The 18,066-nt window shown below is 41.9% G+C and overlaps 1 protein-coding gene across 4 annotated transcripts in view; it reads right to left on the bottom strand.

The window, feature by feature from the left end:
- Nucleotides 1–721: 721 nt before the first annotated feature.
- Nucleotides 722–18,066, bottom strand: part of SOAT1 (sterol O-acyltransferase 1) — a 28,657-nt gene continuing 11,312 nt past the window's right edge. For all 4 annotated transcript variants that reach the window (XM_032192446.1, XM_032192445.1, XM_032192444.1 and 1 more), the window contains exons 4-16: nt 14,240–14,388; nt 14,093–14,152; nt 13,565–13,672; nt 11,389–11,671; nt 10,248–10,326; nt 9,549–9,630; nt 8,829–8,874; nt 7,581–7,710; nt 7,121–7,218; nt 6,522–6,620; nt 5,935–6,070; nt 5,100–5,245; nt 722–4,279 (exon numbers count right to left, since the gene is read on the bottom strand). In XM_032192446.1, the coding sequence (XP_032048337.1) occupies nt 4,223–4,279; nt 5,100–5,245; nt 5,935–6,070; nt 6,522–6,620; nt 7,121–7,218; nt 7,581–7,710; nt 8,829–8,874; nt 9,549–9,630; nt 10,248–10,326; nt 11,389–11,671; nt 13,565–13,672; nt 14,093–14,152; nt 14,240–14,388 (1,473 nt within the window). In that variant the 3' untranslated portion in view covers nt 722–4,222. The remainder of the gene's footprint in view (nt 4,280–5,099; nt 5,246–5,934; nt 6,071–6,521; nt 6,621–7,120; nt 7,219–7,580; nt 7,711–8,828; nt 8,875–9,548; nt 9,631–10,247; nt 10,327–11,388; nt 11,672–13,564; nt 13,673–14,092; nt 14,153–14,239; nt 14,389–18,066) is intronic.

The raw sequence follows: 18,066 nt of genomic DNA, 5'->3' as shown, positions 1-18,066 counted from the left end.
AGAAAGGATAGGAAGATTGATTAATGGCACTGTTGTGTAGCTGCTACAGCTTGAGGACACAGACAAGACTTGACTTTAGAGCATGTGGTGCACAGCTGGAAGACATCACATTAAGTTCTTGGCACACAAACCCTCTTCAGGCCCAAAATAAAGGCAGAAATCACCAACATGATGTATGTTTGGCAGTTGGTCCAATTTAATATGCATTGAACTGAGAGAGTTTTGAAACTCTGGCCTGGTCCAAGAGCTATAATCCCCTTCCCCTGTGCTCCTCTCCAGCTCCAAAGAACATCCCCTGACCTAATGGAGGTGGTGAACTGGGCTCAGGCTCCCCAGAGCTGTGGGCTCAGCTTCAGGCCACCCCACAGCCCTCAGCTTGCAGCCCCTGCTGCAGGCCGCCAGTTCTCCACCCCCATGGTACGCCAGCTCCCCGCTCCCTACACGGGGAGCGGCAGAGGCCCCCCATACCTGCTAGCCCTCACCACTGGGCAGCCCTGCGGTGGTTCAATCACTACGGAAACACAGAGCTCTCCCCACCCTTGGTGTGCCCAGCATTCTGGAAGCAGCCAGCCCCACACCACCGCATGGCAGCCACCTTCCCAGGAGAGCAACCCCACACACCTTATACCCTGCACCCAGCCCCACTCCTCTTTGCACTGTTGCAGCCCCCCCATTCTCCCTCCCCAACGAGTGAAAGAAACAGGCCAAGACACTTTTTCTTCCTCCCCTAATAGCAAAATATATTTCAACTGCTGTAATAGATTATAAACAGCTCTTCTGCATGACAGAACGTGGTACAGGTTGCATACATGGAATCGCTGGTGCTGGGGCCAGCACACACTTGCTGTGCAGAGCCGGCTGCTGTGCTGTCCACTGCCTCTTCTTGCCACTGCAGCAGATGAAGACCCAGGCTTCTCTGCCCTGGAAGGGGGAGTTGGCCCAGCTACAAGCACCAGAAGAAACGAGGCTGAGCTCAGCTGGCTGAGGCACTGCGCAGAGCTGGTCCTGCAGGAGCTTGCTCACAGGTCACACTTACATTGGACTTCTGTGCTTCCAGCCCATCTATGTTCAGAGGGTGGGAGTTTAACAGTTCACTTGTCCGTTAGCCGGTGGGCTTATCCATGTCAATGACACCATTTCATACTAAAAACGACATTAGGATTTTGCCCCCTCCCACCACAGCAGGTAGCATGTGCCTTACTCAGGCAGCTGTCACAGGACAGCATACAGTTAACTGCTCAACTACAGGATTACTTCGCTTTGGAAGGCAGGAAGCAAAATATCCCAACAGCATGTACGAGGCATAAAGACTGCACAGATTGTCTTCTTGAGAACAAATCATTTTCTGCATGAGAACTGGGACCCATTTTGGACATACTTCACCAAATTAATACTGATTCTTGTGATGTTATTGAGCAATGAACTGCAGCTGTACTGGCTGTCATTCCAAAGCTGGAAGCTTCTTACCTCAAAACTTACGGAGTTACCATGGAAGCAAGCTTTACAATTCTTGTGTTGGAAAGAACCACAGGGAACAGTATATACCATTACTGGGCATTTGAAAAGGGCAGGTTGTGAACCTCAGCATTCACTTTGACCAGAACACCGTACTGCCAGCTCTGGTACTCACAGGCTAAGAGGAGTTCTCAAAACAAGCATGGTGTAACTGACTAATTAAAAAAGTAATGTGCAAAGGACTTCGTATTTCCCCTCCAGTACTCTCAGAAAAATGGAAGGAAGCCTATAATCAGAAGCAATTAAAAAACCCCATGAAATTGAAAATAATTCCCTGACAGCACGTTGCCAGATGCCTTGATCTACAAGGCTGAAAGCCTCAAACTGTCAAAGAACTAAGACGAGTTCCAACAGCTAGGCACCATTTTTGGTTGCCTTTTGCTTGCCAGGTGCTCAAGCCTTCAGGCTTTAACCACTAAGGACACTGACACAGTAAATGCTGTTATTTTTTGTTAGGGATATGACAGTGCCAGCTAAAAGGGAAACACTACAAGTTGGCACAAAGTGCCGTGATTACCTTTTGAGAACACTGAGATAGTAGCAAGACCTGACACAGGCATCAAGAAGAAAAATCAAGTCTCAAATCCGCCATACCCTATCTGAGTGCAATTACATCTGTACAGAACTGTTTCAAGCACCACAACTCAGAAGTACCGGACTGAAATTCATCCTATATTAAGTGACAGAGCTGTTTGGCCGAAGGGTTTGTTTGCTTTTTTTTTTTTTTAAAAAAAAAAAAAGGAAGCTTGAGTTGACTGACTGCTTAATTGCTCCAGCACTACTCCTTCCTCCCACATAGGATAAGGTAGAAGAGATTTAGGATTATTCATAGTGAACAAGAGGAAAGTAATCCATTTAATTCTCCAGATTTTATATACTAATACTGCCACGTTTGATTATATGCATGAACTCCTTTCTTTGAAATCAATTCAGCTGTTTCAACAAACAAGTTCCAGTGTGAGGTATTTTTAGAGGAGAGCCACATATGCATATGCTGTATTTGGCAAAGTTGACCTGACAGTGTCCTTTCTGAAGAGTGGGATTTCCTCTTACAGGAGACTGAAGGCTGGGACAAATTTAAGTATCATCTAGCTCTCATTAAATGGCTTTTTTTTTTTTCCCCTCAAGTTAATAAAAATAGAATCCCAAAGGACAGTGTTAAGTGGATTGGGAGACAAGTCCATCAGTCCCAATACTGCTGGTATCCAATACTTAGGCTGTAGGTCAGTAAGGAAAAGCTGTTACTGAAAAGTGCCAATTAGGAACATTTAAGTACTTAAGAAATTCTTGTGACCAAAGTTAAAGGTAATTATCAGGTTACCCTCCTCCTCCAATAACAGCTGTAATTTCATTAGAACTAGACAGACCCAAATCCTGTCTAAGTCCCTTTCTGTGCTTACCATCTGACGTAAAGGAACTGAAGGGGCTCTGCTCAATAGGCAGGGTAACTGCTGTTATAGATACCAAACCACCACATTCACCTAATGCTTCTCCCTTTAGCAGCATGTGGGAGGATGTCCTACCTCTTCAGAAGAGGGAAGGTAGTATCTAGGAAACTGACCTTCACCTGAAAACCTCCCTGAGGAGAGCAAACAGGCAGATGAAAAGCAGCTCCGACTCCAGCTGGGTGAACCCTTACTCCCCACTGCAGTGCTAGAAGCTGCTACAGTACGCATTGGCAAGAGGCACCACAACTTCCTGGTGTTGAACTTGACATAGCCATTTCAAGTGAGAATGCACTAGGTACCTGTGAAGTCAGCTGCATTTTCTTGCTGTTTAGTCGTAGTATTTCAAATCTTCCTCACTACAGAAAGCCTTAACTTGTATACCTTAAAGCACCTGCCAAATTAAAGAACAAGCTGTTTTACAAAGAGCTTGTGTTAAAAGAATTAGTTATCTGGGAGGAACAGAAAAGGAAAGCTACAAGAAAAACTACCCCTTGACTCACAAGGGCCTTCTGAGAAAAAAAAAACAAAACAGTGTAAAGTCAGCTGGGAACTTAATACAGAGAAAACCTAAATTTTCCATGTAAAAAAAAAAAATGCACCCACTGTGCCCTGCTTCTGAACATAGAAAGATCTGAGTCTCCAATGCAGCCACAAGTAAATTGACAATGCCCTCTTCCTCTGCCCACTTGAAATCTCCAGGCAGCCAACGTACATAGAAAGCAGTTCAAAGCCATCCAGGAATACTTTGGCTATTTTCACAGCAAGGAGGCAAATATCCTGTTGCTCTGCCACTCGTCCGTGTCATAGCAACGGACAAGATCACAAAGAATAGAAGTTCTGTAGACATCCCATTACCAAAAATAAGAAAAAATGCAAAGGGATGGCTAAGGAAGATGGACGGAAGCCAAAAACGAGCTACTAGCAAATCTGACTAGTCTATCTGTTTTCCAGAAGAGCAGCAACTTGGGGGACCCCTGGATGAGTAGGATTCCAGTAGATTCCACCTTCAGCTCAATATTTCACTGGCATGGAAATGGCTCAAAGAGGGACAGCACGTAAAGGATGCTGCCTATGAAGCCTGGTGCAATCCAGTTCAACTGGGTTGCACCAGTAATGTTTTTAAAAATTACAGTTTCTCCCAAATAATCAGGAGGCAAAATTTCCCTTAGAGAAAGTCCATAGTGAGTTAGGTCAATGGTCCAAATACTCAGAGGATGATTCTAATCTTCTGTGGTGATGTGGCCCAGAGCATACCAGTTTTACATCTGCATGTGACATGACCACGAACGTGGCTTTAAGTAATCCATGAACGTGGGCTGCAAAACAGAGAGGCAGTATGTTAGTCACAGGCAAACGCCACCAGCTGTGGTGTGGTCTGCTGAAGTCAAACTTCCCTAACAGGGAAGATCAAGTCACATTTTCATATCCCACAACCCTAATCTTATCCCCACTGAAAGGCACAGAAGTCTAGCTGCAGCTGCAATGAGCTGCCTGCCTTCTGCCCTGCCCGTGGTTCTGACACATCAGCTCAGTGCCAACTAATAGCTTATCACCTCATGAAGCCTGTCATTTATGACAGCGATCTCTTAAGTGGGAATCAGACTTAAAATTGAATTTGCCTGAGCACACCTTTGGCTAAAACTGAAGTCAACTAGCACAGAACAAACTTTTATGTAGGAAGAAGTCTGATGCCAAGGAAGTATCAGAGAAAGCAAGTACAACAAAAAACCCTGACCATTTATAGGCAATTGATTCTTGTTGCCACCCACACTAATCCGGGAAAGGCACAATAGGCTTAGTTTCTGTGGGCCTCCTAGACAAGTTTCTCCTGACCTCAGTGGCCGAGTGCTACAGTTATATTCACACAGCCAGAGCATACTTGGAAGTAGCACCTTATGTCCTCTCAGATGTGGGAAAAACACCCTCAGTTTCACTGTCAAAGAGTACTAAGGAAAGCACTTTTGTTAAGAAGAGCTTTCTGAGATTCTACGGGTTTTAGACTAAATACCTCTTAATAAACTAATAGAGCAGACTGTCAGAAAGGCTTGTGCCATTTAATTCCTGCCCTGTCCCAAAGCAATAAAAACAAGCTGCTCATACGGTCAATTATCCCACAGGGCAGGGTCAGTCACTCACATTTTCCAGAGGGCAATACTGGCGGGCATACCACTCCTGGCTATACAGGCAGATGATGACACCTTGGCCCAGGAAGAGGGACGTCCACATGATCACATTCCAGATGGGCCCCTTCCGACGGTCGTTAAGAATGAAGTTGAAGACCACTGGGAAGAGGTGAAACAAGAAAAGCGGCTGAAAATCACTTGGAAACCAGCTGATACTAGTGGATACTCCCCTTCCTTACCACTTCATTCCCAGAACAGGGCTGTTCCTTAACACTGGTGTAATGCACAAAAATCTGATTATGCACTGCATTAAAGCAAATACTAGGACTTGATTCTGACCTTTACTTCCAAAAAGTTCACTAGCAAGCTAGCACAGCTGTATGCCTCTCTGCCTGGGGATCAATACCGATTTGTTATGTATGTGACCAAAACACACTGGCAGAGGTGGCCTAGAGTTCTGAAGCCCTCTAACTTATTCTAGCTCAAAATCAAAAATAAAATCCAAGAGCCCTCACTTGTGTGCTCTTCCTTGCTGCAGTAGCAAAATAATACTTGTCTTACACTACAGCTTGAAAGGAAGAAGGCTTCCAACCTGCTGACATGCAGAACTAAGACTTTGCAAAAAAGGAAGCAGTGCTACTGAATATGTATGGTGTGACATGAACAGTATTATGCATCATACACAGTCTCTTCCTCCCCATCCATATCTTGCTTGTTTAAGTCCCAAGTTTAGCTGCACAAAGCCATTTACAAGGTTTGGACCCACAATTGCAGACTCTTGGAGAAGAAACAGTTCCATACATCAGTGATGCCACAGCCTATTAACATACTCTCTCCTGGGAACTTACTTCCAAAGCACATAAACAGGCAGAAGAGAACTGGATAGAAGAAGCCGAAGCAGATGCTCAGAACGTACTCGTGCACAGCAGCCGATACTGAGAAGACAGACAGCATAGCTGCTGCTCTGAACTTCTTACCAAAGAACTGAAAGACAGAAGAATACCAAGTGTTATAATCTGTTCCGCTGTTTTAGTTTTGTTGTTTCAATTTATTATTTTTTTAAGCAGCCTCAGCCAAAGGGGCCTTCTTTTGCAGAGTGACATACATAAAATGGCAAATTCTTTAGAGAACACCTTAGAATTTTTTCTTAAGACATTTCCAGTCTCCTACGTGAGTTCTCAGATTGAGCTTTTGATGAGTCGTGCATGGGCTCATCAAAATAGAACGTGAGTTCAGACTGTTGAGTCAATCACAACATTCCAAATAGAGACCAGGCTTCGGATCCACGTTTTGTGCACAAAATGGACTTGGAAGTGAGCAACAGATACTCTAACTAGTACAGCGGCTACCCAAAACCAGCAGAGGCAAATCTGTTGCGTGCTTCTCAATAGACAGTGATGGGGCATCTGGAAAAAAGCACTGTCTTGTAACTTACCCAAAGGAAGTCCCTGTATGCGTAGTAATAGAGCCAGTCGTGTACTACCACGTTCCAGGTTCGGTAGTAGTTTGCATAGGATGTGGAGTTCCACCAGTCCTGAAAGCACAGTTGAAAGAGTATTAAATCTAATTCAGCACAACCCATTCTACAAATCTATTTTAGGATATTAAGAAGAAATGTTGATTGAAATAATACCAAGGCAATATAACAGTTTGCACCATGAAATAATACATTCCATTGGACTTTGAACATTTTCCTCTGTTTATCAAGATTTGGTTTTGTCTAAATCTGCAGTGGTTGAAATGATGAAAGAAAAAATGCTAACAGAGCTATTAGGTATGCCTGGTGGGTGGATCTGTTCATGCAAAAGGAAGATGTATTGCCCCACAAATCATTCAGAATTCCAAGTAAAACTACAAACTGTTCTCAAGTACAGCAACGACTTTCAGCCCTAACAGAATAAAACAAGCAAAATCCTGTAGTTGCTTCATTAAGAAAAAGCTTCTGTTTTCCTTCTTTTTCCTTTCCATGACAAAAGCATCTGGTTTAGAAGCTTTATAACGCATGTTTTATAAACAGTAACTCCTGCTTCTTACCTTGTAGAACATCCTATCTGCAAAGCGCAACATCTCAGCAAATGCATTAAGCCAACAGTGAAGGAAGGCAAAGAAGACCAGGAAAAGAATAAGTACACCTAGAAGCAAGACAGAGTGAGATTGATTTTGTAGTATTCTCACTCAGCTACATGTTGGAACATGTAACGCAGTCAAAATTGTTCTGATAGACACTGACACAAGCTTTATGCCACCTACAAAAAAGTAAAACCATATCAGTTTCTTATTTCAGACGGCAAGAGGGCCTAGAATCTGGCTTTGAAGACTTAATTCAAAAACCAAACTTTTATTTTGTGCTCACAATTCTGAAGTTTAACACTGAAGTTTCCTCATAAGACCTCCTTTGTGCATGTTTGCCCATTGTAAATATAGCTTGTATCAAGCAGTTCCCCTCCCTTCTGTCTCTCCCATAAAGATAGTTACTTATGGATCCAGGTCTTACCTGGCAGAATGGAGTTGAAGATGCAGAGTACCAGCCCTCGTAAATTAAAGGTTTCTTGGCTACTATTGCGAAACTGAGGAATGCAGAGTCTCACGAAGATGTAGTAGGCATAAAAAAGTGAACCAAGCACCTGAAACAGAAGAGCGATTTTAAGAGAAATGCACAATTAAGACATTACCACTTCACAGCTCTAGAAGACAGGAACAGAGGAACAGCAGCTGCCAGCACAAGTATAATTTTACTATGCTACTAATGAGCTTCCGTAAGGGTCTAGTCAAAAAGTGAAGCAGCAACCATTTCTGGAATGTGTTCACAGCCAGGAAGGAAAAAAATAATCAACTTTTCTACTAGTCTTTGCTACTACAGAAGTTGCAAGTTTCTACTTGTCCTATCAACTCAGATATCATGACACAGAAGACTTATGTCAATGCCAAAGTAAGTGGGCAAAGTGCTTTGTGATCTAAGTCCAGGACAAGTCTAGAAATAATTGAAAAATACATGCTGTAATTATATCTAGTATTAAAACTTACTCTCTTATTCCAAAGGAGATAGTAAAAGCCAAACCACCTCAGCCCTTCCCCGGCTTACAAATCCCTGCTCTGAAAGTTGAAGTCAAAATGCCACTGCTTTAAACACTCCTGTAAACCAGGTGTGTGCTTTGTCATTCTTTTGTGAGAGTGAGCAGCCAAAGGCCTACGATTTTTTGTTTAAGAAAAAAACAGGAATGCATTGTGTTAAAGTTCCAGTCATACAAAGCCATTACTTGGAAACAAATCCACAAGAAGCTACTGAAGCTCACAGCCCAGACAGGTTCTCCTTTGACACTGAAGTGAAGATCAGGTCAGACTTCAGCTCAAATAAGCACTGAACTTCAGGCCTCTTATTTCAAAATTGGTTTGAATATCTGCAGACCAGTTGCTGTGCCAGTGCATTACAATGCATCGTCAGTATGAAGAAAGAGGGACAGAGCATGGATATTGCTCCCCCTACACACACAGCTTTGTTTGTATAGAAGGGAGTCTGCTTGCTCAAGAAAATAATTCTAGAGGCTTGTTTCAGCAAGGATTATTTATTTCTGACAATTATTAGTACAACATCATTATCTTTTTTTTTTTTTAAATCCATAAGTATTCTGTTCCAGTAAACCCACAACACAGTGAAGCAACTTAGTGCCCAGGAGATAAGTGTTTAGCAACACATTTTACATGACCTCTGAAAATCCATTCTTCAGAAAGCTGTATTACTCACCTGTGCAAACTTGGTAGCTACGTAGCCCCATCTTACCATGGGATTCCTAGAAAAAAGAAGTGTCACATCTAAATAGGTCTTCAGCAAAATCCTCCTTTCAATTACTTATTTTCCTGATCTATTTTCTGAAAAAGACTTTTTAGAATTCAAGGTTCTTAATCTCTTGCCATTCAACGAGAGGTGCCTGGACCAAATTGCTGGTTCCTCATGTCCAACCACAGCAGGACAACTACAGCAACCCCATAAATGGGAAAGGATCTTGAGGGCAGCATTACGCAATTACACAGGAGGTGGTGATCTGCCTGGTAGTCACAAAACTGCTGACCTGACACTACCAAAGTTCATCACAAAGTACAGAAAAGTTGGTGAGTTCCTAGTTCCAAAGGCTTTGCCCTGCCTCCTCAAACTCAGAGGTAGGGCTTTCTATGAACATTGCATGAAGCAATGCACAAGCCTGCTGCAGGAACTGCATACAACAATATTCAGTAACAAGCTCATCTGTTTCATGTCCTGTGCACTTCCCAAAGAAAAACTAGAACTGTCAAATTAAAAAAATATTATTAGTGGAGTTTCCATAACCACATCCTGTCTTTCCCAGGTTAAAGATTTAACCACATCTTTAGAAAAGATCTAATTCATTAACTTAATAGATAGTATCCAGGGAATGTTGGCTTCAGTTCTTAGACTACTTTAACATTCTACTAGTGTTGCTCACATTACCTGGGATAGTTGTCTCTATAGATGAGGGTGGGAGCAAAGAGGAAGTACAGGTATTGAGAAATTCGGGGAATAGGTACTGAGCCTAGAAGAGGAGAACAGAAAAAGCTCTTCAATCTTGTTGCTTACCGAAGGGTTCATTTCCCCAGTACCCTCTCCCAACATACAGCTCTCATCACCTCAAAAAAGACCAGACTAGAACTAAGGGTAGGGGATTCCCAGGGGATAAAGCAAACTAGACATATCAGAAGGAATTATCCTCGTGAAGCACAGCTAATAGGTCAGGATGGCTAACAGGCAGTACAGTGCTAACACCCGGATATCACGTTTCCTTTTCTCCTACGGAAAAGAGAACTATAAGGCCAGCATCAAAACAGGGGTTCATTTTCAGCTCTGGCAAACATCGCCAAGAGAGCTTCTTGGATGTTCTTCTGGAATTGCTGTCATTTCACTAGAACACTGAACTGGGGATGTGCAGGCACCCTCTACGTACTGATCACAGAAGCAGAAATAGAGTCCTACTGAAGCAAGACAAATCTGAATGGTCTGGCTCATTGTTTAATACCAAATGAAAAGGTTCAGACTGAAGTCATGATGCACAAGACCATCCCAGAGCCTCACCACCAGGGTGTCAGAGCAATGGAGGGTAAGCACGAGCTGGTTATGCACAGTTGTTAGCAAAAAGCAGGGCAAGTTACTCACTAGACTTCTCCTTTACAGATGACAGGACTCGAGGTACATTTTCCCGGACAAATGAATGAGCCTTCATAACCAGACGAACCTGTAATATTAAGAGAACATCACCTTAATACTCACTTTAACTTCCCAACAAAGATTGCATCCAGCATCTTAGGGCAACACCTTTAGCATCTTGGCTCCTCTCCAATTTACTCCTACCAGGAAAGAGCTGCTTCCTCTGCCCATAAGCCTGTTTAACTGTCAGGAATTTAAAACACTGCAAGGAGAAACAAGTTGTAACAATCATGACTCAGGAGAGTCAAAACACATCTCACTTACGTTCATAGGACTGCAGTATATGGTGTACAGAGGGATTCCAAATCAGACCAGTAAGCCACTAGCCAGCTAACCAAAAACTCTGGCTAGTAAAAGGGAAGCAAAAAACCCTATCCCTTTCAATAGGACAGTACATTTCAAAGTCCTGAAACTGTGCTGTTAAAGTTAAGTGTCCTAAAGCAACAACGACAAGGCTGAAATACGGTGGTACCACCTATAGATCTGTAGCTGCCATGCAGGGTTTTTCGTTCTTTTTAAAGTTAAGGACCAAAAGGAAGGCTCGTCCAAATTTAATTCTTCTACACACTGATCACTGACCATCCTTGGATTAACCCATTTAAGCAGTCCTCCACAAACTCATATCCCTCCCACCACTCCAGAAAAAGAATATTCCATTTCCAAGTTCTGTCTACAAAACAAAGGAAGAGGAATCACTTGCTGACTATGTACGTTTACTTAAAAGAGGAGTGTTACAGCTTCTTGATGAGCTACAGCACAAGTCCCTATAGTTGCTTTTAGGCATTTAGCATCCACAGGACAACTAGAAATACAATTTCAGCCTTGAAGCATGTTCAGAAAAAAAAAAAAACTGCAAAATCCTAGGGTAAAATAAAAAAGTGGTTTCCACATCAAAACAAAGAGTTTGTTATCAGTAGTTTTTCCTCATTAGACCTGCCACATGAAAGTGTTTAAGTCAAAGACTAACTCCATCCACAGCCCTGGCTTAATTTAATGAATGAAAGAAACACTTAACCCCATCAGAAAAAAGGACCCTTTTTATTTTGAAGAGAAGGGTCAGCAGAGCCATAGGTAGTAGATAGGCACCTACCTGTTCCAGTATTACAATAAATCGGGAAGCCGGAGGCAGGGCATATGATAGAGCAATATAGGTCGGCCCAAACCCAAGTCCAACTGTTTGGAAGAGCGTGAACAACGTCCCATAGAAGAGAGAGCGGATTACACGATGGGAGGAGCTGCGGTAACCTTGGGCCCAGTGGAAGAAAAGGCCGTATGGAATGACAACCGTGGCACAGAACATGCACAGCCAAGTACAGAAGACAACTGGGAACTTTCCAAAAACGAAAACCAGGAGATCAAATCCGAGGACCAGCCTGAAAGGTACAAGGGAAGAGACAATACTCAGAGTCCATTGTTTCATTAGGAAATACTTGCACTTCACTAAGTGGTGAAAGGTCAGATCATCATTATTTGAAGACCTTCACAAAAGGTCCGAACATCATTATTTGAGTGACTAGGCAGAAGTGACTGTGGCAGTTTTCAGCTCAGAAAAGAGGGCTATCTGTGGTAGGTGTAAGTGACCACCCACCAGCACAGCAGATAAAAGCTAAAGGACACATGCCATCAGTGCTGTCAGGAACAGCTTACCTTCAAATCCCACAGGGCTTAAGTTCATCTTTAAGATGAGAATGTGCTTTGAGAGCATGCTCAAGCTCATCCCTGTTAATAACAAGCATGTGACTGAACGATGCGCTGCTGAATCAGGGTCCAAAAGAGCTTCTGGGGAACACTCATAGGACAGCACTAATCCATGAAGAACCAGTTCTTCCCAGGGAGTTTAACATCTAGAGAGGCTCCCCTCCCCACACGCCACCATAGACATCTAGCACTAATCAAACCTAATTTAATTCTGCTTTGTGAGAACTGTACACATTTCACATGGATTCATTTTTAAAAGTCACACAAAAGGCTTACAGTAAATGGGTGGTCAATGCGAACATGTTCAAACGCACACCGAATAATTTATTTCATTAATCAAACTTACACATAAGGCCCAGAGGTTCAGTTGTAGCCCAGAGTCACTAGAGCTTACTCTTACACATAAGTAGCTGTTCTAAACCCAGCTCAGAGGAACAGGTAATGCAGAGTACACCAACACAACTTGTTCTTATCTGTTAGGCTCATTACAAAGTGGATCTCAATTATCAGATCTAGCTCTTTTTTTTTTTTTTTTTTATTAAGTAATCACAGATAATACAAGAGGAAATGACCTTAAGTTGCATCAGGGGAGGTTTAGGTTGGATATTAGGAAAAAATTTATTTCCTGAAGGGTTGTGAAGTATTGTCACAACTACATCGCTGGGCAGCCTGAGTCACCATCTCTAGAGGTCTCCAAAACCTGTAAATGTAGTGCCCAGTGACATGCTTTAATGGTGGACTTGGCAGTACTAGGCTAACAGTTGGACCAGGTGATCTGAGGTCTTTTCCAGCCTAAATGATTCTATGATTCTAACCCATTCCTTCAGCTATTTTAGAGGTAATTGCTGACTTTCTCCCAAAATCTATACCGCTGTTAAGTGAGGATCAGCTAAATGATGTTCAGTAATGTATGAGCCCACTCTTATACCTAGACAACCAAGATAATTATAATCAAGACACAGCTCTGGCTTTATACACTGAAGACCAGATAATCAGCAAGATCAACATGTAATCCTACTTGTGTACAAGAGATACAGCTTGCCAAAAAGATACTATTTAAAGCAACTAGCAAGCGTGAGGAAAGCAGTCTTTCACAATCCTGTTTCGAACTGGCTACCTTCAAAGAACAGTCTTAACAGAGGCTGTGCAAATATCCTTGAGATTCTTCCACAAGATAAACGAAGTTCTATTTTTAAGCACAAGTACAGCATTCCAGGACTATCATTTCTAAACAGAAAAAGGACTGCTAACATATTTAAAGTATTTTCTTCAAAAACACTGTCCTCCAAACAATGCAAGCAGCTGAAGGCTGCTGTTTCACTACTGGTATTGAAATAAAGCACTTGTCCATAAGGTTTTCCCCAATGGCTAGGTAATTTCATTTGAAACTTCCATATCCCCTCAACAGGGATTGCAGCATATTTGAAGTACACCAAGCTGAACACCCCCTTCTAATAAGATCAAGGATGGATTCCTTCCTGCTCCGTTCTGCAGTTTGTGTGTAACTCTGGTTCCTTGGGAGCAAGCACTTCCTAGCTCCGGCCGTTCTCTTCTCAAAGCACTCTTACCTTCCTTCATCAATGAAGTCTACTAAAAGCGTGCTGAGGATGAAGACGATGAGAAGAGCGATGAACATGTGATAGATCGTCCTGATGTGACTCACTTCAAACAGCTCACTAAGGGAGAGATTCAAATGCTATCATAATGTCCACATAACAGATCACACCTCCAGTAAGTTGCTTTCAAAGCATTTCACAGTACAGTAACATGATATCACCATTCCAATTCAAGAGACTGTAATTAACACTATTTAAAAGCCAGTCTGCGTGTCAGACACTTCTTTGGTTTATCCTCAAACAAAGAATAATTAGCCATTATCCAATGGTACTGAGGGATTGTATATTTACATTAGGGGAAGCCTGCAAGCTGTAGGCTGGGTGTTTCAGAAAGAAATGGAGAAGTTCAGGTGGATTAGTCCATGGGGGATTGAACACTATGGAAAAGTAGAGCACCTCTAAGTAAGGGCTAGTTTGTTTGTTATCAAGGGTATTTTCAGTCAGTCAATTTAATGGGAAGGGTGAAGCTGAACTACTCACTCCAAGAGGGACCTCCTCGCAGTAAATATCTTCCCATGTTCTGGAGGGGCTCTCAAGGACCTGCAAACAAGGAGAACATTCAAGAAAAACGCAAATAGGAATTTCAGAAAACAACATTATTACAGGACAAGCCTAGAACTGACTTACTTGGCTTTATGTAGCTCCTTCTCAGAGCAGGAAGCTGGGAAGAGGGAGGCTGATGATGAGGAGTCCAGGAATGCTGATTTTGCCACCAAACTGTTCACAAACTCTGTGAAGTGACTGTCCACTTCCTTCATGAAAACCGGCTTCAATTGCTGACAGAGTGAAAACAGAGCAAGTTATTTAAGTCTCTGGGTATAAGTCATAAGTGACTTAGATTTCTTTTTATGCCAGAGCAGGACAGAAAAAGGCGTCAAGAAAATATTCCTGTACCATTGCCCTACAGATGGAGCCAACTTGGACAAGATCAGAGGCTTATCCAGACCTGTTCACACACCTCAAGCCACAGGACTTTGAATGATGTTTATCTTCCCTATCAGATGCGACACAGGAACAAAGCAAACATACTGACCTTCACATATGTCTGGAGAAGCAGGTATTTCACATTTTATGGCGCTAAGGAAGTTGAGCTAAACTTAATTCATGAGACCCAGAAAACATTTCTCATTTTTAACCAGTTAAATCCCTACCACACAAAACCAAGTGCAAACAAGATTTATATTTTAGCCAATCTAGTGCTACTGGACAAAAAAAAAAAAAAGGCTTTTGTTGCTTGTGGTTAAGCAATCAACATGGATCTTCTCATGCCTTAATGCAGGAATGATCTCAAAGATACGAACAAAGAAAGAAATATTGACTTCGCTCTGCTACTGCTGTTCACATAAAAACTTCTCTGTACCACTGAAGCTACAGAACGCTCTAAGACTTCCTTAAAGCAACAAAACAGGGCCACACTGCTAAAAGTATTAAGACTGGTGCTGTGAGAGAGAAAAAAGGTAGGTAGCAAGACCAAAGTTAAAGAATTAATGGGAACAAACATCCCAGCATAATCTGCTATGCTCCCAGGCAGCTTTACATTAGTTATTTTCTCTAATACAGCCAGTTGGGACCAAATTGCACCATTTCCAGCATATTCGTGTCCTCCCAAAACCTCCCCAAGTTATCATAAAACTTAAGAAGCATCTTGTTTGCTAGAGCTCTTCATTTCTAAGGGTTCATAAAAAAAAAAAAAAGCATGAACATCTTCCTTATCTACCATTTTCTTGGAAAAATACTCAGGAAGAACACAAGAAGGTGATAACTGGCTGTGAATGAGGCACAGGCCACCCTGGTCAAAGACTGCTTACTTCACCTGATAAAAAAAAAGTTTCTTTCTAGAAAGGAAGAGATTATTATTGGGAGGTTTAAGTAAGCTATCCAGACTAGGACTAAAATTCATCTTCAAATGACAAACGATGCAGCGTTAAGATTATAGCCTAATACCACTTTCATCTTGCCTAAAGACTAGCATGTACAATTCATTCCCCTATTTTCCAGCCTACAAAATAGCTCAATGTGCTCTCTTTAGCCTCACAGCGTGAACTTTCAAAGACCTGATCTCCCACACCCCAGGCAGAGTTTTTAAAACAAGATGCATTGATAAAATACTTAAAATTACTTATTTCTATAGAAAATGTTACACTGAGCTCAGGATAGCTCTTCCCTTCAGTACAAACTCTATTTATTTGCAAAGAGGAACCCTGCACAGTAGCTTAAATGTTATTCTTATGACTAGGAAAGAAAAATTAATTCCCTCAAGGAGGGGAAAAAAAGGAAACAAGTTCACTTGTATTTCAGTGACAGCTTGGGCAACCACAAGATCCTAAGACTGTTAGCACTTAGGAAGCCAGATAGTTATCTTCAGCACAGGAGATAAACAAGTTTCAAGACAGCTCATAAGACTACAAGCCTAATTGTACACTATGGTTGGTTTTTGTTTGTTTTTAAATGCAAGTGTTTATTAGCAGCACTTGTCTGACCATCCTTTTGCATTGGACTTTCAGTTTGCCTTCAAATTCAAGGCCCAAGTCTTTCTACATGGTAACTAAACAGGATTTCATCTAGTCTTCCCATTGATCTTCAGCTCACGAACCATTTATCTAACTGCTTTCAGAATTTCTTACCAGCTCTTGTTCTGTAATCTTTAAGGCTGGAAAGTAACAAAAGTCTATTTTCAAGGAGGGAAAGAAAGAGCCTGGAAGTTGTGCACAGAAATGGTACTCCCTCAGAACAATATTTGTGATGCTCGAACTCATTTGTCAGTTGATGTTTACGTTTCGGTGCTTAACAATTACACTAAAGAAAGCTGAAGCAGCATTATTTTTGCTAAGAAGGAACTGGCCCAAAGACTGATAGAACAAGGAAGGACACAGCAAAAGCTCATCTGAAAAGCCTGCTTCAGTAACAGAGCTTTTAGGCCAGCAAAACCTGTTAACAGATGATGTATTCACAGAAATTGCTTTTGTCTAACACAACGACAGATGATGATCAGCCAAGCTTAACTCTTGCAGTAAATACAAAATAATCCGAAATGAGACCACAAAACCAGAAGGTCCTGAAGTCAAATCACACCAGAACTCTACATTCTTCCTGTTTCACAGTGGTCAGATTCAGAGAGACCTCTTGAAACAGAAGCTGCAGTAGGAGAAGGGGCAGATTAATATTTAACTTAATAAAAATATTTTTCCCCTATTTGGCAGCTGCCAATAAAGAATAAACAAACCTCACCAGCACTTAATGAAACAGCTCTTAGGAGCTGGCTATATATTGCTGTCTGGGAGGCTTCTCTTGCATCTAAGTGATTTATTCATTTAAAAACAATAGGAAGAGTTGGTTGAGTACTTTGGAATTACAGTCTGTAACAGAAAACACCGCTCTGTCACAGCCTGCTTTTATACCATGCATACATATACGCTGACCAAAAGATATATGACTTTCTACTCCTCTTGAAGCATTCACATTTTCATGCCAAAATAAAAGCACTATTCATTTTAAGTCTTCCCCCGCTTTTTTTTTTTTTTGTGTGTTAAGCCTAATCACCTCCCAGCAAGATTTTAAGAGAAATTATTTCCTTAAAATACCTCTTCCTTCTCAGCTAGCACTCCACTGAGATTGCCTTCTCTTAACACAGCCCTTCAGGGCCAACATCAACATATGCATGTGCCTGGACTGGGAAAACAGGACAGAAGTTCTCACTAAATAAAATACAACACAACTGGAGCACAGACCCTACAGTAACCATAATTCTGTACAACAAAGCTGCACAACATATCACACTATATTGGCTTCTATTACAACTACAACTCAAAGGGCAGTCTATTTGAGAAACTGCCAGAGTAACTGTTAGTGCTCAACAAGCCAGGTGACTCAGTCACCGAAGAAGTGAAACAGCAGAGGAGACGATGCACCTCCCACCAGCTTACGCAATGACAGGGTGCATACACAGCTGGCCTTGTAGTGTCCCGTAACTCAGAGCACTTCAGTAAGTTTCTGAAACTGCACTTGAAGTTTTAGACAAGTAAATGGGCAGATCCACTCACCTGTAACCATCAAGTTTCAATTAAAAGAATCTGATTGTTACAAGAACAAGAAGGGGGACAAGAATAAAAAATGCTATGCGATAAGTAACAGAAGCTGGCCAGCAAGTCAGAGAAAGTTGAGCCAAGTAACCCTGTAGCTTACTGCTAAAGAGAAAATTACACGTTTCCTCTTAATTTTACTCATTCTAACAGGTTTAATAATTTCAGTTACTGAAACATCACAACATTAAGCCCTGACCAAGTGACAGACACCATTCCCAACTCGGTTCAGGATTAACAGAGGACTAGATCCTCCAACTGGACTGCAAGATACAATGAAGGCATCCTAATTGAAATAACACCTGCCAGCCACAATCCTCATTTAAATCAGTGCAAGCTGTCAGTGAGCAGCACTTCTCAAGCAAGCATCTGTCT

This window comes from Aythya fuligula, chromosome 8, assembly GCF_009819795.1.
Source record: "Aythya fuligula isolate bAytFul2 chromosome 8, bAytFul2.pri, whole genome shotgun sequence".
Lineage (NCBI taxonomy): Eukaryota > Metazoa > Chordata > Aves > Anseriformes > Anatidae > Aythya > Aythya fuligula.
The sequence above is the reverse complement of the archived record's forward strand: the minus strand, read 5'-3'. Positions and strand labels throughout refer to the sequence as shown.